At 44.3% G+C, this 23,537-nt stretch overlaps 1 protein-coding gene across 1 annotated transcript in view; it reads left to right on the plus strand.

Annotated features, from left to right (window-relative positions):
* The window catches only part of adamts12 (ADAM metallopeptidase with thrombospondin type 1 motif, 12), a 532,086-nt gene that overhangs the window by 406,664 nt on the left and 101,885 nt on the right, over positions 1 to 23,537 (plus strand). Inside the window, exons 15-16 of the mRNA XM_059649383.1 lie at positions 15,626 to 15,870; positions 21,882 to 22,023. Of these exons, the coding sequence (XP_059505366.1) occupies positions 15,626 to 15,870; positions 21,882 to 22,023 (387 nt within the window). The remainder of the gene's footprint in view (positions 1 to 15,625; positions 15,871 to 21,881; positions 22,024 to 23,537) is intronic.

Consider the following 23,537-nt stretch of genomic DNA (forward strand, 5'->3'; position numbering starts at 1 on the left):
AGCACTCATGCCCGGCCAAAACCATTGATTAAGTATCTACTTCAGGAGGGTTACATGATGAGGATTCAGCTGGCATTTTGCTTGTATCAAATGTCATGGGTGCTTACACGCCCAGCACTACTGTTACTCGTAACTGCCTCTGGAAGATTTTCAATGCCTTTGAGTTCTCTGATTAATTAAAATATGTCAAATATAATAGTTACAAGGTAGTATTGAAATTTGACACTGCCTGATTGTCACATAGTATTCACCTGGTTCGTGAAGGCTTGCTTCTCCAGGGTTTATTATTTTTGTTAAATCATGGTAGGGACCATTTTATGTTTCTCTCTGCCATTGCATGCAGTCATTGGCCAGGAACTTCCTAAGAATCACTCATTTCTGATTTTAGCATCTATAAATGGATTTTGCAGCCCATAATTTACTCATTATTAAATTGAAAATAATTGAAATGGATATGACTGAAGAATTGTGCGCTTATTCCTCAATATCCTCCCATTTAAAAGGGATCATTGGATAGTGAATTGCAAGAAACATCCAATAATCTATCCATGATTTACGTAACCTTCAGCCAGCATTCAATACAACTGAACATAATCAAATTAATTCTAGATTCTATTGGAGAACAGGACAAACTGGGTAGCTCTTTCAGGGGTAAGTATCGACACCATGGGTCAAATGGCCTCCTTCTGTACTGTAGAACTCTATGATTCTAACATGCGGGAAGTCAATGTACACAGTCCTCACACAGTTAATGTGTGCTGCAATAAAGGGAAAGTATTGTGAATGCTGGAAATCTGAACAAAAAAGCAACACGGTCCGGAACATCTTTAGCTAATGGAATGTTGGCCTTTATACTGTAGTCTAATAGGCTGGAGTATAAGGATGCAAAGGTTATGCTGCAGTTATACAAAAGCCTGGAGTACACTGAGCGGATCTGAGTACCATACCTTAGGAAGGATGTATTGGCCTTGAGGTTGGTTGGCTCGCCGAGCTGGCTTGTTGTTCCTCAGACGTTTCATTACCGTGCTGGGAAACATCATCAGTGTCGCCTCCGATGAGGCGTCAGTATGATTTCCCAATTGGTTTTTAAACTCTGGAGTCTGTTGAGCTGGACTTGGCCTTGGACAGACTACGACATAGGTCTACAAGAAAGATACCTGGACGGTAGGGGCTATGTTATGAGAAGAAATTATACAAATTAGATACATTTTCTTTGGAATTTTGAAGGTTAAAGGGTGATCTGATTGAAGTCTTCAAGATATTAAAGTAGATAAACATAATCTATTTACAATACTTGGAGACTGTAGAATTAGGGGATGTAGTTTGATAATTAGGGCCAGACCATTCAGGAGAGATGGTAGGAAGCAGTTCTACGCAAAGGGTGGTAGTTGTTTGAGACTCTTTCACAAATGGCAGTAGATGAAGGATTTTAAATCTGAGAGAGAGAATTTTTTGTGAAACAAATGGATTAAAGGATATAGACCAAAGGCAGGTATTTGGAGTTAAGCCACAGATCAGCCATGACCTCATTAAATAGTGGAACAGGCTCATGGGCTGAATGGCCTACTCCTGTTTACGTTTTCCTGCGGTTCCAGAAAAGTCATATTGGAATCGAAATGTTAGCTTTGGTTTTCTCTCCACATATGCTGCCACACCCACACCTGTTAAGATTCTCTTGCACTCTCTGCTTTGAATTTAGAGGTAATGCACATGTTAACTACGTGCAAGGCCCCACCAGTGATGTGGGAATGGGACAAATTGTATCTTTTAGTTTTCCTGTGAGGGAACCATATGAAGGGATCATTTGACGTCCAACCCTGGTGGGTATTGATTAGACGGGAAATTCTGTTCACCAGCTCTTGTGAAGATGGCGTCCTGTGAGAAAATTATCCTAAGGAGCTGCCACCAGATTAAACACTGTTAAGGCATGAGTTTGTGGAGGAGATTGTCGTGGAGAAGATTGAGTGAACTTGGGGACGGTGGGCCCAATGTAACGGTGAGAGAAGTCCCCATCGTCAATGGCGGCCACCCAGGGGTGGCAGTGGGAGTAGGAACAGACTGTCAGGCAGTGAAAGCAGACAGCAGGGGCAACAGTGGGGGCAAAGTTGAGTCCTTCTGAGCTCAGAGCTAGCAGGAACTGTAGATGCTGGAGTATCTGAGATAACAAGGTGCAGAGCTGGATGAACACAGCAGGCCAAGCAGCATCAGAGGAGCAGGAAAGCTGATGTTTCAACCTAGACCCTTCTTTAGAAAACCCTTTTAAAGAAGGGTCTAGGCCCAAAACATCAACTTTCCTACTCCTCTGAAGCTGCTTGGCTTGCTGTCTTCATCCAGCTCTGTACCTTGTAATCTCAGACACTCCAGCATCTACTGTTCCTACTATGTCTGAAACAATTTTAACCACACTGTGAAGTCTCTTCTAAGGATGCCTACCCTAAAGAAGTTACCCCCCCCACTCCATTTCTGAAGAAGGGTCTAGGCCCGAAACATCAGCCTTCCTGCTCCTCTGATGCTGCTTGGCCTGCTGTGTTCATCCAGCTCTACACCGTTTTATCTCCTTCTGACCCCAGTCTGGCCAGGTGCTTATGAACTGTGGTTTTGAACTTTGAAGTGTGTTATTTTGTTTTTCTACTTTTTTGTTTTGTAGTGAGAAGGACTGTAATGTTTAAGTTTTAACATTGGTTCTTTGTTTTTCTGCTTTTTCCCAATATTCTGCCCCTAGGTACCCTTGTACCTCAGATGGAGCCTTAAGTGGCAACTTGTAAATGTTTCACTCTATTCATGTATGACAATAAAGCTAATTCGAATTATAAAATTAAATTGTCAAAAATCAGAAGCAGAAACCCAAACTTGCTTTGAGCCAGCCACTCGTAGATATTTTTGGAGACACAATGAGGGGAGAATGACAGTTTTGCTAATTCAAAGGCAGGTCAGTCTTTGAAATCTCTTAATGGGGCTACGCGCTTCCAATTGAACAGAACTTCTATTTTCAACTGTGGTCAGCCAGGATTACCGGCCCTTGGGAATCCCTGAAACAGGAACATGGCTGGATCATCAGCTGCTGCTCGTAGGCCAAAAGGGTCAAGAATGTTTCCTTCAGTCCCACTAAGAAAACCAGTTAACAAGTCCTTACCTCTTCAATCTCCCAAATGATCTCTCGTAAGTCTACCCAACACCCCATATTCACAATCCCTGACTCTCAGCTCTGATCCCACTATGATCACCCCATAGCCCCCAGTCTCTCACTCTCCACTGATCTCCCATCTCTGTCCCTGATCTTTGACTCTACCAATTTCCTTTCAATCCCTCCTGTTTCTGATCCCACTGCTCACTAAACCTCAATTTTTACCTCCACTTTCTGCCCTCTCCTGAATTCCTCTATTTCCAACCCATGTTCCCTGACCTCATTATCTTTGTCCCTAAACTCCCACCCATCCTCATATTGCTGGCAAAAATATTAATGCCCGGTCCTTCCCCAATAGTCATTTTCTATTGCAAACAAAATCAGAAATTGCTGGGGCATTTCAGCAGGTCTGGTAGCACCTGTGGAGAGAAAGCAGAGTAAAAGCTTCAGGTTGAGTGATCCTTCTTCTCTGTACCTGCTCTCAGATTCCTCTCCAACCTTTTGCTACTTCCAACAATTCCATCAACCAATGTGCTTTACATCTACCTGTCCTCAATCGTTAGTCTCCATAGCACCCTGCTGATTTCAACTTCCCTTGATATGTATGAAACATAAACTACTCCAGGGCTACAGGCTTTTCTGGAGCTGACTGGCTTCCAGCTAGGAATCCTTTCCAATAAATAACATGCGCGCGATGGAATTAAGTCTCCGTGGTGCTCCAGACAACTTTGACTTCCAGGTATTTCAACCATAAAGCCTACTCGACCACCCCCCAAAGTTCCCCAACAATAATCTCTGCACAGCCTTGTAAAATAATATAACCACTGTGACTGCAGAGTATTGAATGAGAACAAAATACAAGAAGTTCTCATTTCACACTGTGCTGTCCTGAAGTCTTTTAAACACTGCTCCAGGGCGATACAGTGTGCTTCAGGCCCAGCTTTCTGACATAAAAGCTCCAAAAAACTCAAATATTTATAGACATAGAAGGGGAAGAAATAGGCAAGAAAACATGAAAAAATTGTGTACAACTTACAACATAGCTACTAATTATGTAAAGGTAAATGACATTGCACCTAAATATCAGGGGTGCATCAGAGATAATGGGAACTGCAGATGCTGGAGAATCCAAGATAATAAAATGTGAGGCTGGATGAACACAGCAGGCCCAGCAGCATCTCAGGAGCACAAAAGCTGACGTTTCGGGCCTAGACCCTTCATCAGAGAGAGGGATGGGGAGAGGGAACTGGAATAAATAGGGAGAGAGGGGGAGGCGGACCGAAGATGGAGAGTAAAGAAGATAGGTGGAGAGAGTATAGGTGGGGAGGTAGGGAGGGGATAGGTCAGTCCAGGGAAGACGGACAGGTCAAGGAGGTGGGATGAGGTTAGTAGATAGATGGGGGTGCGGTTTGGGGTGGGAGGAAGGGATGGGTGAGAGGAAGAACCGGTTCGGGAGGCAGAGACAGGTTGGACTGGTTTTGGGATGCAGTGGGTGGGGGGGAAGAGCTGGGCTGGTTGTGTGGTGCAGTGGGGGGAGGGGACGAACTAGGCTGGTTTCGGGATGCAGTAGGGGAAGGGGAGATTTTGAAACTGGTGAAGTCCACATTGATACCATTAGGCTGCAGGGTTCCCAGGCGGAATATGAGTTGCTGTTTCTGCAACATTCGGGTGGCATCATTGTGGCAGTGCAGGAGGTCCATGATGGACATGTCATCTAGAGAATGGGAGGTGGAGTGGAAATGGTTTGCGACTGGGAGGTGCAGTTGTTTGTTGCGAACTGAGCGGAGGTGTTCTGCAAAGCGGTCTCCAAGCCTCCGCTTGGTTTCCCCAATGTAGAGGAAGCCGCACCGGGTACAGTGGATGCAGTATACCACATTGGCAGATGTGCAGGTGAACCTCTGCTTAATGTGGAATGTCATCTTGGGACCTGGGATAGGGGTGAGGGAGGAGGTGTGGGGGCAAGTGTAGCATTTCCTGCGGTTGCAGGGGAAGGTGCCAGGTGTGGTGGGGTTGGAGGGCAGTGTGGAGCGAACAAGGGAGTCACGGAGAGAGTGGTCTCTCCGGAGAGCAGACAGGGGTGGGGATGGAAAAATGTCTTGGGTGGTGGGGTCGGATTGTAAATGGCGAAAGTGTCGGAGGATGATGCGTTGTATCCGGAGGTTGGTAGGGTGGTGTGTGAGAACGAGGGGGTCCTCTTAGGGCGGTTGTGGCGGGGGCGGGGTGTGAGGGATGTGTTGCAGGAAATACGGGAGACGCGGTCAAGGGCGTTCTCGATCACTGTGGGGGGAAAGTTGCGGTCCTTGAAGAACTTGGACATCTGGGATGTGCGGGAGTGGAATGTCTTATCGTGGGAGCAGATGCGGCGGAGGCGGAGGAATTGGGAATAGGGGATGGAATTTTTGCAGGAGGGTGGGTGGGAGGAGGTGTATTCTAGGTAGCTGTGGGAGTCGGTGGGCTTGAAATGGACATCAGTTCCAAGCTGGTTGCCTGAGATGGAGACTGAGAGGTCCAGGAAGGTGTGGGATGTGCTGGAGATGGCCCAGGTGAACTTGCGGTTGGGGTGGAAGGTGTTGGTGAAGTGGATGAACTGTTCGAGCTCCTCTGGGGAGCAAGAGGCGGCGCCGATACAGTCATCAATGTAATGGAGGAAGAGGTGGTGTTTGGGGCCTGTGTAGGTGCGGAAGAGGGACTGTTCCACGTCACCTACAAAGAGGCAGGCATAGCTGGGGCCCATGCGGGTGCCCATGGCCACCCCCTTAGTCTGTAGGAAGTGGGAGGAGTCAAAAGAGAAGTTGTTGAGGGTGAGGACGAGTTCAGCTAGGCGGATGAGAGTGTCGGTGGAGGGGGACTGGTCGGGCCTGCGGGACAGGAAGAAGCGGAGGGCCTTGAGGCCATCTGCATACGGAATGCAGGTGTATAGGGACTGGACGTCCATGGTGAATATGAGGTGTTGGGGATCAGGGAATTGGAAGTCCTGGAGGAGGTGGAGGGCGTGGGTGGTGTCACGGACGTAGGTGGTGAGTTCCTGGACCAAAGGGGAGAAAATGGAGTCCAGATAGGTGGAGATGAGTTCGGTGGGGCAGGAGCAGGCTGAGACGATGGGTCGACCAGGGCAGGCAGGTTTGTGGATTTTGGGAAGGAGATAGAAACGGGCCGTGTGGGGTTGGGGAACAATGAGGTTGGAGGCTGTGGGTGGGAGGTTCCCTGAGGTGATGAGGTCGTGAATGGTGTTGGAGATGATGGTTTGGTGCTCGGGTGTGGGGTCATGCTCGAGGGGGCGGTAGGAGGTGGTGTCAGAGAGTTGGCGTCTGGCTTCGGCAATGTAGAGGTCAGTGCGCCATACTACCACTGCGCCACCCTTGTCTGCGGGTTTGATGGTGAGGTTGGGGTTGGAGCGGAGGGAGCGGAGGGCTGCCCGTTCTGCGGGGGAGAGATTGGAGTGGGTGAGAGGGGAGGAGAGGTTGAGGCGGTTAATGTCTCAACAGCAGTTGGAGATTAAGAGGTCGAGGGAGGGTAGGAGGCCTGGGGGTGGTGCCCAGGAGGAGGACTTGTGTTGGAAGTGGGTGAAGGGGTCAGTGGAAGGAGGGTTATGTTCCCGGTTGAAGAAGTAGGCATGGAGGCGAAGACGGCGGAAAAACTGCTCTATGTCCAACCGTGACTGGTATAACCCCACCACACCCGGCACCTTCCCCTGCAACCGCAGGAAATGCTACACTTGTCCCCACACCTCCTCCCTCACCCCCATCCCAGGCCCCAAGATGACATTCCACATTAAGCAGAGGTTCACCTGCACATCTGCCAATGTGGTATACTGCATCCACTGTACCCGGTGCGGCTTCCTCTACATTGGGGAAACCAAGCGGAGGCTTGGAGACCGCTTTGCAGAACACCTCCGCTCAGTTCGCAACAAACAACTGCACCTCCCAGTCGCAAACCATTTCCACTCCCCCTCCCATTCTCTAGATGACATGTCCATCATGGGCCTCCTGCAGTGCCACAATGATGCCACCCGAAGGTTGCAGGAACAGCAACTCATATTCTGCCTGGGAACCCTGCAGCCTCATGGTATCAATGTGGACTTCACCAGTTTCAAAATCTCCCCTTCCCCAACTGCATCCCTAAACCAGCCCAGTTCGTCCCCTCCCCCCACTGCACCACACAACCAGCCCAGCTCTTCCCCAACACCCACTGCATCCCAAAACCAGTCCAACCTGTCTCTGCCTCCCTAACCGGTTCTTCCTCTCACCCATCCCTTCCTCCCACCCCAAGCCGCACCCCCATCTACCTACTAACCTCATCCCACCTCCTTGACCTGCCCGTCTTCCCTGGACTGACCTATCCCCTCCTTACCTCCCCACCTATACTCTATCCACCTATCTTCTTTACTCTCCATCTTCGGTCCGCCTCCCCCTCTCTCCCTATTTATTCCAGTTCCCTCTCCCCATCCCCCTCTCTGATGAAGGGTCTAGGCCCGAAACGTCAGCTTTTGTGCTCCTGAGATGCTGCTTGGCCTGCTGTGTTCATCCAGCCTCACATTTTATTATAGAGGAGAAAATAGGTGTGAGGAGAGTATGGCTGGGGAGGTAGTGAGGGGATAGGTCAGTCTGGGGAAGACGGACAGGTCAAGGGGGCCGGATGAGGTTAGTGGGTAGGAAATGGAGGTGCGGCTTGAGGTGGAAGGAGGGGATAGATGAGAGGAAGAACAGGTTAGGGAGGCGGGGACAAGCTGGGCTGGTTTTGGGATGCAGTGGGGGGAGGGAAGACTTTGATGCTTGTGAAATCATTATGGCACTGCAGGAGGCCCAGGATGGACATGTCATCTAAGGAATGGGAGGGAGAGTTGAAATGGTTTGCGACTGGGAAATGTAGTTGTTTACAGTGAACCGAGCATAGGTGCTCTGCAAAGCGGTCCCCAAGCCTCCGCTTGATTTCCCCAATGTAGAGGAAGCCACACCGGGTACAGTGGGCGCAGTATACCACATTGGCGGATGTGCAGATGAACATCTGCTTGATTTTGAAAGTCATCTTGGGACCTGGGATGTGAGTGAGTGAGGGATGTGATGTGGGGGCAAGTGTAGCACTTCCTGCGGTTGCAGGGGAAAGTGCCGGGTGTGGTGGGGTCGGAGGGCAGTGTGGAGCGGATAAGGGAGTCCCAGAGAGAGTGGTCTCTCTGGAAGGTCAACAAGGGTGGGGAGGGAAAAATGTCTTTGGTGGTGGGGTCGGATTGTAGTTGACGAAAGTTTCGGAGGATGATGTGTTGTATCCGGAGGTTGCTGGGGTGGTATGTGAGGACTGGGGTGGGATTCTATTTTGGCGTTTATTGCGACGGCGGGGTGTGAGGGATGAGGTGCGGGAAATGTGGGAGACAAGGTCGAGGACGTTATCGACCACTGCGGGGGGGACGTGCGGCACTTGAAGAACAAGGACATCTGGGATGTGCGTGAGTGAAATGGGCAGATGAGGGTGTCGGTGGAGGGGGACTGGTTGGGTCAATGGGACCGGAAGAAACGGAGGGCCTTAAGGCCATCTGCATGGGGAATGCAGATGTCTAGGGACTGGACGTCTGTGGTGAAAATGAGGTGTTGGGGGCCAGGGAATTGGAAGTTCTGGAGGAGGTGGAGGGCTTGGTTGGTGTCACGGATGGCCCTATTCCCAATTCCTTCGCCTCCGCTGCATCTGCTCCCAGGATGAAGCATTTCACTCCCGTGGAGGCTTGGGGGCCACTTTGCAGAACACCTCCGCTCAGTTCTCAACAAACAACTGCACCTCCCAGTCACAAACCATTTCAACTCCCCCTCCCATTCCTTAGATGACATGTCCATCCTGGGCCTCCTGCAGTGCCATAATGATGCCACCCGTGGGATGCAGGAACAGCAACTCATATTCCGCTTGGTAATCCTGCAGCCCAATGGTATCAATGTGGATTTCACAAGTTTCAAAATCTCCCCTCCCCCCCACTGCATCCCAAAACCAGCCCAGCTCGTCCCCGCCTGCCTAACCTGTTCTTCCTCTCACCCATTCCCTCCTTCCACCTCAAGCTGCACCTCCAGTTCCTACTTCCTAACCTCATCCCGCCCCCTTGACCTGTCTGTCCTCCCTGGACTGTCCTATCCTCTCCCTACCTCCCCACCCACACTCTCCTCTGCACCTATTTTCTCCTCTATCCATCCTCAGTCCCCCTCCCCTTCTCTCCCTATTTATTTCAGAACCCTCTCCCCATCCCCCTTTTCTGATGAAGGGTCTAGGCCTGAAACGTCAGCTTTTGTGCTCCTGAGATGCTGCTTGGCCTGTTGTGTTCATCCAGCCCCACACTTTGTTATCAGGTGTGCATGGCAAGATTCTCAGAGAGAAGCCAACACTTCTTGACTTCACTGATTAGGAGTTAGAATGTGGGATGTTGCAAATATTGCCGTATGTACGGATGGTTCTTTTGTGTTTACACTTCACTATAATACCTCACCCCATTCTTCCGTACAGGTTATCAGTACAGGCTTGGAGGACCGAAGGGCCTGTTCCTGTACTGTAGTTTTCTTTGTTCTTTCTTATCACTCTGTGCTGTCAAATATACTCAACAATTGTTATGGACAATAAGATTTAGAAAGTTTCTTGTTTTTGAAGGAGCACCAACAGTAAGTTGTAAATTTTCAAAAAGATATTAGCATTTTAAAGTTGCCATTTGCTGTACCTCCCACTGATGGATGGTTTTTTGAACCTGCTGAGCTCCTAGTGTTTCCAGCTGAGTGAAGGACAGAAAGTCAGACCATGATATACTAGGTCTATTAAAATTAAGAAACGAACAGATGTGAAATACAGCGTTAATTGAATTGAGGTCTCAGCCTCTTCTGATTGAAACTATCCAGTTGCTAACAAACCAGGTTTAGAAAAGAAAGCTTGTCACAGCCTGACAGCCAATGGACAATTCTTGTTCAAAGTCAGCTGCTTGAGTAAATGGAGAAAGTACGCAGTAAGCATTCTTCTGAAGTGGAAATTAATGTACATGAAGGAGTTTTAAAGCATCTGTGGTCATTCAGTACTCCATCAGAGAATAGTCAATACTGAAGAAAGTAGTGTTCTGTTCCCTAACTGTCGAGCACTTTAGTCTGATAATTCTGCAAAAATATCAGCTTCTTGAATGATTTAAGTGCTTGAAAATAACAGTCACCTGAAAAGAGGTCTGAGTTCAGAGTTAACTCTTTCCATGTGTGACTTCTGAGGAAATTTATAAATGGATGAATGCTTGTACCTTTCTGTCTGAAATAAAAGTGAGTCAGTATTGCAGACTATTGATTTTTTTTTATTGATAAAATAATTTTCAAGCATCAAATTCTAATAGCGGTTGCAGTGCCAGCTAGAGACATAGGGTGTAAAATTGAACTTCCAACACCTTTAGGCTGAACAATGTTTGAAATCACTTTGATGGTTTATTGTTTCTGGTGTGGTAGAATAGTGCTTAGCTTTATCCTAAAATTGATCTGGGGCATCTTGAAGATGCTAATAAATGATCCTTCCCAAATTAACCAATGCTTCAGCAGAGTGTGCAAATTGCAAAACTTTCAACTACATCTTCCAATTCTACTCTCGCCTTAGAGACAAGTCATGGATACTTCCCATTTGCCTAGGTGGATGCAGCTCCCAACAACACTCAAGAAGCTTGACATCATACAGAACAAAGAAGCTCACTTGACTGGCGCTGCATTATCAAACATTTGCTCTCTCCACTAATCACAGTCAATAGGTGCAGTAAACCAATGACAAGATATGCTGCAGAAATTCACCAAAGCTTCTTAGGTATGTCTTTCAAACCCACAACCACTACCATTTGAAGGACCAAGGCAGCAGATAATGGGTACGCCAGTCCCTGCAAGTTTCCTTCTAAGCCATTTGCTTTCCTAACGGGGAAAAATATCGCCGTTCCTTCACTGTCACTGGACCAAAATCTGGAATTTCCTTCCCAGTGGCACTGTGGATACACCAAAAGGATTGCAGCATTTCAAGAGGGAGCTCACCATCATCTCCTCAAGGGGAATTAAAAATGGGAAATAATTATTGGCCAGCTAGCAAAACACTATATGAATTTTTTAAAATGTCTTAAGTACTTGAGTGAGATAAGTGAAGTGCTTAACGTCATAAGGGTTTTGCTACAATTGTGAAATAACTGATAAATTGATAAGCGTCATGTGCTTCCTGATAAATGCCCATGCCAGGTAACACATGACCTGGCACAGAGACACAAAGAGTGGTAGTTAGGAGATCTGAGTTGATACTGAGTTGGCTGTAAAGGGACATAGTACTAATTGGCAGTATGTGAAGTGTAAGGCACCATCTGGGAGGGACACAAGAAAGCATACAGTATACGAAGGTCCATGGGCCTGAGTGCAGAGGTGTAAGTTGAAATGGGGATAGGAGGAGCCATACGGTTTTGTAGATGGTCATACTGTGACATGGGGCATGAGGGGACATTGGGGTGGCTACAGGGGCATAGGCTAGCATGGATGGCGCATAGCAAATGAGAACATGAGAGCATAATGTCTGTTTATTGCTTCAATTTTTATTATTAGACTTTACTTACGATACTGGGGTCTGAGGCAGATTTTTTTTCACAACCCACCTCAGGAACCAGTCAGCCTTTTTCACTCCCAATCTAAATCCCCACACACCAGAAATTGGAAGTGCTAGGGGTGGCTGGTTTGAAAAGTTGTGTTTGTTGAATCAGGATTTTCTCCTGACTCTGTCTCTCCCCATGCCCCAATCCATGAAGAAAAATCGCTGCCAAAAGCTTTCAGGTTATCCTCAACTTCCCTTGGTATCTTCCCTTAACCATTTGTCAGGCACCAAATTTTAATACAAAAATCACTGTGATAGGTTAGAAATATCAGGATGCCAAACTGCTTTACTTGTCCAAATCTCCTCAGGTTCTCCATTGGTTTTCCTTTGCAAAATGTAGTGGTTCGTGCTGCTGCCTCATGGCAATGAGGATCCAGATTCAATTCCAGCCTTGGGTGACTGTCTGTGTGGAGTTTGCATGATCTTCCATGTCTAAGTGAGTTTCTCCTAACGTACCTCAATCCCCTACAATTTGCCGACCAACATAACAGGTCCACAGATGATGCTATATCCCTAGCCCTGCACTTATCCCTGGAACATCTGGAGAACAAAGACACCTGCTCATTGACTACAGCTCTGCCTTCAACTCCATTACCCCCTCCAGACTGATCTTAAAACTCCCTGGTCTTGGTCTCGGCTCTGCTGTCTGCAATTAGATCCTTTCTGACCCACAGGCCACAATCAGCGAGGATAGCTAACTGTACCTCTTCCACAGGAACACTCAACACTGCAGCCCCCTAACGATGTGTTCCCAGCCCCCAGTGTACTCCCTGTACACCTACAGCTTGGAGTAACAATAATTAACAACCTGTCCTGGACTTCCCACGTAGATGCGCCAGTCAAGAAGGAACAACAATGCCTCATCTTCCTCAGGCAACGCAGGAAATTTGGCATGCCCATGAAGTTCCTCGCAAACTTCAATAGATGCACCATTGAAAGCATACTGTCCGGGTGCATGACGGCCTGGTCTGGCAACTGCTCTGCCCAGGACTGTAAGAAACTACAGAAGGTGATGTGCATAGCCTAGACCATCACGGAAGCCAGCCTTGCATCCATGGACTTTATTTATATGACTCGCTGCTGCGGAAAGGTGGCCAACATCATCAAAGACCCATCACACCATAGTAAATGATCTCCTACAACCTCTTCCACCAGGCAAAAGATACAGAAGCCTGAAAACACACACAATCAGGCTCAGGAACTGCTTCTTTTCAGTCGTTATCAGGCTGTTGAATGGACTCTAACCTCAAATAATGTAACCTGCAACCTAACCAGTATGCCCCTAAGTCTTTTTGATCTGTACATCCTTTGCTTGCTGTGATCTGCCAGTACTGCTTGTAAACAAAACTTTCCACTGTATTTTGGTACATGTGACAATAAATCAACCGATCAGGTAGTCTGGCCTCCCCCCCATAATCCAAAGATGTGCAGGTTAAATGGATTGGCCATACGAAATTGCCCGTAGTGCCCAGGTATATGCAGTTTAGATGCATTTACCAAGGGAAATGCAGGGTTGTGGGGATTGGATGGAGGTGGGCTTGGCCTGGGTATGATGTTCTTCAGAGGATCAGTGCAAACTCGATGGGTTGAATGGCATCTTCCTGCCCTGTAGGGATTCTGTGAAAAAAAATAGGAGGCACTTGCAATCACAAGAAATATTGCTCATCTCTGTGTGCAGCAGCCTGAAAGTTAGTGCTACATTTTTTTAATAATTAACTACATACTGCCTCCCCTCATCTTACTGCAGCTCAAAAATACAGGCTCTTTTTTATGCCCAATTTAGTTTCAGAGAACACTGTTTTGAATAAATTGTAAATATTGCAAATAGCATAACTCTTGACGCAAACAGTGCACGGCCCAACATTATGAAGCAAACTGTAGCTAAGGTTGTCAAACCCATTTAACATGACCATGTTTGGGGAGGGAAGCTATAATACTGTGTCATGGACGTACAGGTTTAACGAACTACCACAGAACTTACATTCCTGATTCTGTATGAGTTTAACAGTTACAAGGAATCATTCTTCCTCTTGTTTACTGTCTGATGGCTAAGTCAGTCCAATGTGCAGTCTGAGATATCAAGGTGTAGAGCTGGATGAACACAGCAGGCCAAGCTTTTCTGAAGAAGAGTCTAGGACCAAAACATCAGCTTTCCTGCTCCTCTGATGCTGCTTGGCCTGCTCTACATCCAGCTCTACAGCTTGCAATAACATATTCTCTAGCATCTGCAGTTCCTACACCCTCTGAACCAATGTGCAATGTGTTTGATTTCCAACCAAAAGCAATAATGAAGGAGAAATCCAGAATATTGAGTGTCGAGCAGCATTGCAAAATGCAGACTTTGAAGTGAGAGCCAAATTGCAGCTTTTTATCAATGCCCAATGGATCAACGTGCATCTTTTTTCTCAGTCACATATATTTTCCATCACAATAGCTTAAGGAAGCTTTCTGACACTCTGTTTGAAATGACCTGGAAGCAATGCTATTTTGTTTAATTGAAAGACTAATGTTTGCTATTCATTCTTCAGTGTGGAGATTAAGGCTCACCTTACACCTTAATTTTATTTCCCATTATTGATTTAATTACATTGCTGTGTATCTGGAGTCACACATTGGCCAGGGCAAGGTAGGACAACAGATTTCTTCCCTGAAGGATATTAGTGAACCAGATAGGTTTATGACAATCAGTGATGGTTGTTGTGGTCACCATTGCCTAGACTAACATTATATGTTCAAGATTCTGTCTTCATTGAAATCAAACTTCATACTGCTGTGGTGAGATTTGAACTATGTCCACACAACAATTATTATTCCAGTGACATTGCCATGGCACCACTATTTCCCTATCGGCACTTCCCTAACACAAGCATCCTGCAAAGGTTTGTGGACTTGTAAAATCCTTGTATGATGGACGACTAATTTACAGCAGGGTTTTTGGAGGATGTGCCTTCATGGTAGTGAAATCCAAGAGGCAGCTGTTGCAGAAAGACTTGGGGCAGGTGGAGCACTGATGTCGTAGAGTTGCTGTTGAGAACAAGGAGAGTGGAATCAGCCTGGTTTAACAGTAACCGTATAAAGGGTATGCTGCTCCTCATAGATATATGTACACTAAAAATATGGATTTTTTAATGTTTGTAACAATACTCCCATGAGATCCCCATATGCGAAAACATGCACACCAATAGTTTGTATTTACTTAGGAGGAAAACATTCCATGATGCTTCCCAGGAATGTAGTTGGACAAAAGTTGGCCCCAAACGTAAAATGTAAACATATATTTATGCATTGCCTTTCATGATCACATGATGTTCCAAAGTACTTTACAGCCAATGAAGTATTTTTGAACATCGGCCTTGATGCAAAGTGGTAAATTCAATTGTCTATTTGTGCACAGAAAACTCACTTAAACTGTAACATCATTACAATCTGATGAGAATCCCCCCAATATTGACTGAAGGATTAATATTGGTCAGGATACAAGTATCTTCTTCGGAACAGTGCCATGGGATCTTTTATACTCGCCAAAGAAAATATAAGGTGGACCACGACTTAACATCTGTTTGGACAGTGCAGCACCCCCTCAACACTGCATGGAGTGTTACTGTAGATTTTTGTAGGACAGAAGTCTGAAAACTGGATAAAGGACCACATTTTAAAGCCGTCTTCCAGCAATTTCACAGTTTAGGGCTCAAGATGGCTGAAGACATTTTCATATATTTGGTGCGAAGACATAAGTACAAGAGACCATAGTTGGGGCTGCCTTTCGTAAGAAATAAGTTATTCCTGACAGCTCGCCGTTGCAGCAAATGGCTTTGGGAGACTGTTTTTACAAATACGGAAATGTGTGAAGGAACTCATGATTTATTTGTCCAAATTTCCAATCTGATCCATTTGCAGGCTATGTGGACGTGGGCCTGATTCCTGAAGGAGCTCGAGATATTCGGGTGGAGGAGATTGCTGAAGCAGGGAATTTCTTGGCTTTGCGAAGTGAAGATCCAGAGAAATATTTCCTCAATGGTGGTTTTATTATCCAGTGGAATGGAGATTACAAAGCAGCAGGAACAACATTTAAGTATGAAAGAAATGGGAATCTGGAAAATCTAACAGCTCCAGGACCCACAAAAGAACCTGTCTGGATTCAGGTAACTCATTCTTCAGAAACCTATAACATGTTCAGTTTTTGTTAGTATTCAAAAGATAAAAGCATGGTATTGTCATCGCTAATTTTGTGTTTGAAGGGAGAGTAAAAATGCTTTGCAGGGTCTGAGACAATTCCTGGGATAATCCAAGGAAATGTAATATTTCTTCATGTAGACAAATGCTAGATTTAAGATGGATCAAATGTAAAGGTGAGTTGATCTATCCTGTTGTCACTGTACTGCATCATCTGAAGACTAACTACGAATGTCTTTTCTTTTCCTTTTTGTATTTAGAAAATGGGCTTTAATGATTTAAAGGAAAATGCATTAGTGCTTTTACCCTATACACCAAGCTCTGCTTGGTTTTTCTTTACATAGACTTCATCCTGCTAGTCAGGCAAAATGTGTGATAGGTACCAAGGGTGCAAAACGCTGATTTAAACTATCGTTCAAAGTTCCACATACATCGATGAATGATCTTTCCCATGAAAAATGTAAAAATAAATAAATTGTATTTACGTAGCACTTTTCAGATTCTAGAGATGCCCAAATGCATTTCACATGTAATTTTTTTGCATTAAAAAAAATACATTATTCGTAGAATATACAAAAAATAAACATATTTACACACCTACCTAGCCACGCTAGCCACTCTGGGTTACCCTAGGGGTACGTACGCCAACTAAAAGAAAAAAGCAAAAACAAAAGAAAAACCCTGGCTATGGTCTCCCCACACAGTTCCCCTTGGCCCCCTGACCAGTTGGGGAAGGCACCAGCTGTTGGATCAAAGGGCCTGTTTCTGTGCTGTACAACTCTATGACTCTATGATATACAAAAATTGGGATATGCGTACTTTACATTCAAAACTCTACATCACATGATACTAATACACAGAGGTTCCAAGTCACCACCCACAAAAGTATACAGACTAATATTGACAGGTGGTCTTTTCAGGCTTCATTGATTTCATGCAATAAAATTGAAAATAGAAAGAAATGTAAGTATTTGCATTTAATATGCACATTGCCCTAAATTTTTCAAACATTCATAATGTGTATTTCATGGCCAGTAAACCCGATCTGACATATTATGAGTTTTGCTACTACACACCAGAGCTTCCTTTCCACAGCATCGACCTTGGATAATAGAGCAGTGTATGTAACTCCTGCTGATCATAGTTGTCTATTTTACTCCTCTACTAAGGTACCACCAATTCTTTTTAAAGAATTACAGTAGCTCATGAATGAAGCTTTCACTTGAAGCATGCATGAGTGAATATGTCTCTGGAAACACTTTCATATTTAAATAAGAACATATTTTTGTCTCTTGTGCTTTTTAAATATTTTGTGAATTTTAATGTACTTACATAACAATGTGCTTTTTATAATCTCAGAAAGATTGGTAATGTTTTAATATAGAATTAGCCCGAAAGACTTGAAATAATAGGATTTTTTAACACTTCCTGACTCCTCTCTTCATTCACAGGAAATTTTGTTCTTCAAAATGCACACAATTGGAAATGGTTAGCTGCTTCATTCTGGTTGGTGTTTGAGATCAGGGGTGAAGCCAGTGCTTGCTGCTGACTGCAAAGTAAATCTTTCTGAGGCATCTCCTGATCTCTCTACTGAGGATTTCACCTCTATCCGTGTGCAGTGATACTGCAACTAATTGTAGCCTTTACTGACCATTCACAGCACATAGTAGCAGTGAGCTTATTAGTTGGTCCAAGCACATTGAAGAATTTCAGGCACCCAATCAGGAAAGGAAAAGCAATGAAACAAAAATACATTTAAAATAGCTTACTCAGAGGGAATTACAGATTTGGACATACACATTAGAAGAAGGCAGATGGCAAAGTCTCCTTAAACAAAGACTTTAAAAACAAAACAATTGTGATTAAGAAGAATTAGCTCTATTAATTAACAGTTTAACAGAACACCTCAGCATGAGCTGAAAACAGAAAATGCTGCAGAATCTAACAGGCTTGACAGTATCTTTATTTGTCTAATATTCATTTCTAGAATGTGGGTGTCACTGGCCAGACCGGTATTCTTTGCCCATCCATAATTGCTCAGACAGTCAGCCACATTGCTGTGGGTCACATATAGACCAGATTGGGTAAGGATGTCAGATTTCCTTCCTAAAGTATCATAGCGACCCCATTCAGTTTTTTCTGACAATCAACAATGATTTTACGGTCATTATTAGAATCCATTATTAGTCCAATATGAGTCTTCGTTAGAACTCCATAAATTAACACTTTATCATCATAATTTGTACAACAGCGCTTTAGTTCCCTTGGATATCATGACTAAGGTCAAAAACTCACCCTCTATGGAATAATAAGTGTCCATGTACAATCTTGCTAACAGCATCTAGGAATTTGTTTGCACAGGATCACCTTTGCTTTGGTTTTTTATGAACAGATGGTGATACAATTAGTCTTACTGAATTAATAAGTTACCTATTACTCAGCATGAATTTGAATTTTTGTATCAATAATTTGTAAAATGATTCTGCAATTCAGACTGAAATAAGACACAGTTAGATTCAATGACAAGCGGGTTGGGAAGAAGTTGGAAAGTAGAATTCAATCGTTGCTGTAAGCTCACTGCCTACCAATCCACCCCTCCTCTTCCTGAAAACTAAACCCTGTGGCAGATGCACATGCACTAATTGATGTCTAAAATGGCCAATTAATGTTGAAATGAGGGCCTTATGCAGCTGACCCTGGATTTTAACCTGACATTGAGGTGTTGAATAGCCATAATAGAGAAATTTGGGGCCCGCTTGACAAAACTGAGGAGAGATTAGACAAACCTGGTTTGTTTTCACTTGGACATCGAACTGTGAGGGGCTGCCTGATTGAAGTTTATAAACTTATGAGAGGCATTGAAAAAATAAATAGTCAGAGTTTTTTTTTCCTAAGGTAGAAATGTCAATTACCAGGGAGCAAAGGTTTAAGATAAAGCAGGGGTATTATTGAAGGAGATGTGAGTCAAAGGTTTTTACACAGAGGGTGATAAGTCATGGAATGTGCTGCCAGAGGGGGTGATAGAGGTGAATACAACATTTAGGAAGCATCTTGACAGCTACATGAATAGACAGAGAATAGAAGGATATGGACAATGTAGAGGAAAAGCCTTTAATCTTAAAATGACGTCAGGTGTCGGCGTAGGCTTGGTGGGGCAAAGGGCCTGTTCTTGTGTTGTTCTTTGTTCAAGAGGCATCTTGATAGATACATGGCTAGGCATGGGGAGACGGTGGCCTGATAGTATTATTGGTGGACAGTTAATCCAGAAACTGATGTTCTGGTATCATGGTTCAAATCCTGCCATGACGGATGGTGGAATTTGTATTTAATAATAAGTATCTGGAATTTAGAGTATAATGATGATCATGAATCCATTGTCGATTGTTGGGAAAACAAGACCATCTGGTTCACTAATGTCCTTTAGGGAAGGAAACTGTCATCCTTACCTAGTCTGGCCTACATGTGACTCCAGACCCACAGCAACATGTTTGACTCCGAACTGTCCTCTGGGCAATTACGGATGGGCAATAAATGCTGGCACAACCAGAGATGCCCACTTCCCATGAATGAATAAAAAAATGAATAGAGAGATACAGACCATGTAGAGGCAACTGAGTTTTAGTTCAGAACGGTGTCATGTGTCAGCAGAGGTTTCATAGTGCAAAGGGCCTGTTTAAGTACTGTACTGTTCTTTGTTCTTTGTAAAATATGAGCTTTACTCCAGATAGAAAGTTCCACTTCTGAATGCTGTGAGAGTTGCAGTAATTCTCAAGGAAACAGGATGGGCAAAAATATGGTCCTTACAACATCACTGCATTCCAGGAAAAATAATATAGAAAAATTTATAAAATAAACATGCAAAAGGGAAAGGTACATGTGGAATCTTGCTTTCAATTAAATTGTGAATGTGTAGGAAAAGGGAGACAGATTCAAGACAATAAACAACTTACGGACAAGTCTGGAAGTGTAAAGGAGATAAAATCTAAGTTTTTCATGCAATTATTATAATTTAATCGAAACAACCATTGAACATAATTAATATTTTAGCACAGTTTAAATGTTGACCACAGCAATATTCAGATGCATGCTTGAATTAAAGACTAGGGTCTGATTAAAGGGTGTTTATGGTGTCCTTTTTACAATTCAACGATTTATGATAGAAAAATAGCTGAAAGGATCTCCTGTTCAAGGAAAATCTGTTTGTTAACAGTTTAGTGATAATGACAGCACAATGCCTTGTTGAGGTAGATAGGAACCTCAATTGTTTGTGTTGGGTAAGCTCTGTTAAACTTCTGTGCCTGGAAGATAAGGTGCAAAACCATTAGCCAAGTCTCGCACTGCTGGTTACTAAAAGTCAATGTGGATGGAAGACAATTGCAGATTCAGCCACACTGACAAGATAACTGATTAACTCACTTCGCAGGCTCCCAAGCAAAGGGTAGCCACAAAAACTGCTGAGCAGTTACCGCATCTAAACCACAGCATGGGTCACAGTTATCAGACAAAAAGAAGCAAATAATGAAATTCAGTGCAAAACTTAAAGGGAAAATAAAATCAGAATTTGGATTTGAATTTGCATTACATTTGATCATATGAAGACATGCAGAAAGAGCTGGAGTAGGTAAACCATCCCTCCAGTCTGCTCCATTATTTATTCAGATCATAGCTGTTCTAATTTGGTCCTACATTGTATGATTGTGGCCTTGAATCCACATTCCCACTTATCCCTGACAACCTTTGACATGCTTGTGAGCCAACAACCTGTCTATGTCTGCCTTATAAAAATGTAATGACCTTTCCTGCACCGCTCTATCGTGAAGAGAGTCTGAAAGACTTATAGCGCTCTGCGAGAAACCAAATCCTTCTCCTCTCTGTCCTAAAATCGAAACTCATTTTTAAACTGTCTCCCTTTGGTTCTGGTCTTTCCCACAAGAGAAAACATCCTTTAGCATCTATTCTATTAATTCTATTTAGTTTCTTGCAGTGCTTCAGTAAGATCACCTCTTGTCATTCTCAACTACAACAGATACAAACCTTGTCTTTCTCATCTTTTCTCGTAAGATAGCATCCCCCATCCAAGTCAGTCACCTGCTGAATCTTTTCTGAAGTACTTTTAATATGTTTACAGCCTTTTATTAATAAGGAGACTAAAACTAAACACAACACTCCAAATGTGACCTTACCAAATTCTATCCAACTGTACTAAAACATTTATTTTACCAATCTATATATATTTTTTATTCATCCAGGAGATGTGGGCAATGCTGAATGGCATTTGTTCCCTTTGTCGACCACACAATATACTTTCTTATATCTACCATTGTATCATCGGCAAATTTTTGCAACCATGCATCTGGCCATCCAAATCATTGATTGTAAATGTAGGCTATGTTGTCGATTGTAAATGGTTGTGACCTGAACAATGACGTTTATGGTTTACTACTTGTTACTCTCTGCCAACCTGAAAATGATCCATTTATGCCCAACCTCTACCATCTGAGCCTCTAACCATGCTAATATGTTACCCCTTCATGCCACTATTTTGCACGGTAATCTTTGATAAGGTGCCTTGTCAAATGCTTTCAGGAAACCTAAGTACAGTACATCCACTAATTCTATTTTATTGCTTGTTACTTCCTTAAAGCACTCTTCATAAATTAGTCCAACACGATGTCCCTTGAACAAATAGACTCTTTTTTGCCTGGTTTTATGAAGGCTTTCTAAGTGCCCTGCAGACCTTCCTTAATAATAGATTCCAATCTTTTCCCTTCATGGAAATTTGGTGAAATCTGTATCCAAAGAAGAGGTTGAGCTGAATTTTCTAATTCAAATGGACCTCGGTAATCCTGAGTCAGGCCAATCCAGTTCAGGTGCAATTTCTTGCATATCCACATTTCTAGATCTTGCATCTGGAGTGATTGATTTCTGTATGACATGTTTGGCCTATAATTCATTTAACAACGAAAGGCTTATCTTACAGCTACTGTTCCAAGAAAAGAACCCTGGAGTTCGATATGAGTATACTATCAAGAAGGACACAGAAGAAGAGAACACAATAGGACAACCAAAATTCTTCTGGAAATTTGGAGCTTGGACTGATTGCAGTGCTCCATGTGGAACAGGTGAAGTATCTACAACTAGTTTCCTGAGAGATGCCCTTAAGTTTATCACAGAATTGATCTTTAACATGTTCTTTTTAAGAATCGGTACACCTAATGAGTCTTTGTTTAACAAGTGTATATGCCCCTTGCTATCCCTTATTATCAAACTTGAATATCCACGCCACAGAACAGAATTTTCCCATAAGGGAAGATGTTGAGATTGTTTTTGGGCTTCAAATCTCGACTCACCCCCAACCTCACCTCCCCAAGTTGAAATAGTCATTCACTGTAATTCCACAGGCCAGAAGATAAGCTTGCCTCCAGATTTAAGGAAAGGCTGTCCAAACAGGAGGGCCAATTAGAAATATTACAAGTTCAGAGGAACAGTAGAACATTACGGGAAGTAAGTAAGAGAGAGGGTGCTTCAAGATGAATGTGCCCGTTCTCTCCAAACATGGAAATTTAAAAATGGCCTTTGTAGATAGGTCACCATAGTCCAGTGGTAATGGGGATGGGGTGGGGAAAAGAGGGAATAAGGGAATTAATGATTGGGAGCCCCTCTCCAGGGTGCTCTATTGCAGTAGTACCCAGGCAATCTGAAATGGCACTTAAAGCATAGAATTGCTACAGTGTGGAAACAGACCCTCAGCCCAACCAGTCCACATCGACCCATTCCCCTATAACCCACATAAGCTACACATCCCTGAACACTAAGGGCAATTTAGCGTGGCCAATCCACCTCACCTGCACATCTTTGGACTGTGGGAGGCAACCAGAGCATGTGGAGGAAACCCACACAAACATGGGGAGAACGTGCAAACTCCACACAGACAGTCATCCAAAGGTGGAATCGAACCCAGGTTCCTGGTGCTGTGAGGCTGCAGTACTAACCACTGAGCCACTGTGCTGCCTGTGGCTCCTAGCTTGCTGACAAAAGACAGCCATCAAGGAATCAAGGACTTAGAATGGCCCCTCCAACTGTGAGAATCCAGAAGGCTGCTGTAAAATCCTAATTGTTTTCCTTTCATCATCCTTAAGTGGCTCTTAAAAAGTTGCGTTGGTTATCTACAGATGGGTAACCCTGCTGTCACCTCCGAATCAGGCCCTGCCAAAATGGCTAAGAGATGGAATAGAGCTAAGGAACTGGCACACCGGCTCGAGAGACAACTTTGAACTCCTTCTCATTTTGGCCCCAGCAAAGGCTGAAAATCTTGAACATCTGTCACTGTGTAACCGGGTCATTGAATGTTACACAGGGGCACGTCAGGATATTCCATGACTTTTATTGCTCATTAGTTCCTCACAAGATGGGTGACATGGTGGCTCAGTGGTTAGCACCACTGCCTCACAGCCCCAGGTCCCTGGGGTGGATTCCGCCCTCAGGTGACTGTCTGTATGGAGTTTGCACACTCTCTCTGTGTCTGCGTGGGTTTTCTCCGGGTCCTCTGGTTTCCTCCCATGTCCAAAGATGTGCAGGCTAGATGGATTGGCCAGGCTAAATTGCCCGTAGTTCAGGGATGTGTAGATTAGGTGGG

Source organism: Stegostoma tigrinum, chromosome 1, assembly GCF_030684315.1.
Source record: "Stegostoma tigrinum isolate sSteTig4 chromosome 1, sSteTig4.hap1, whole genome shotgun sequence".
In the NCBI taxonomy this organism is placed as follows: Eukaryota; Metazoa; Chordata; class Chondrichthyes; order Orectolobiformes; family Stegostomatidae; genus Stegostoma; species Stegostoma tigrinum.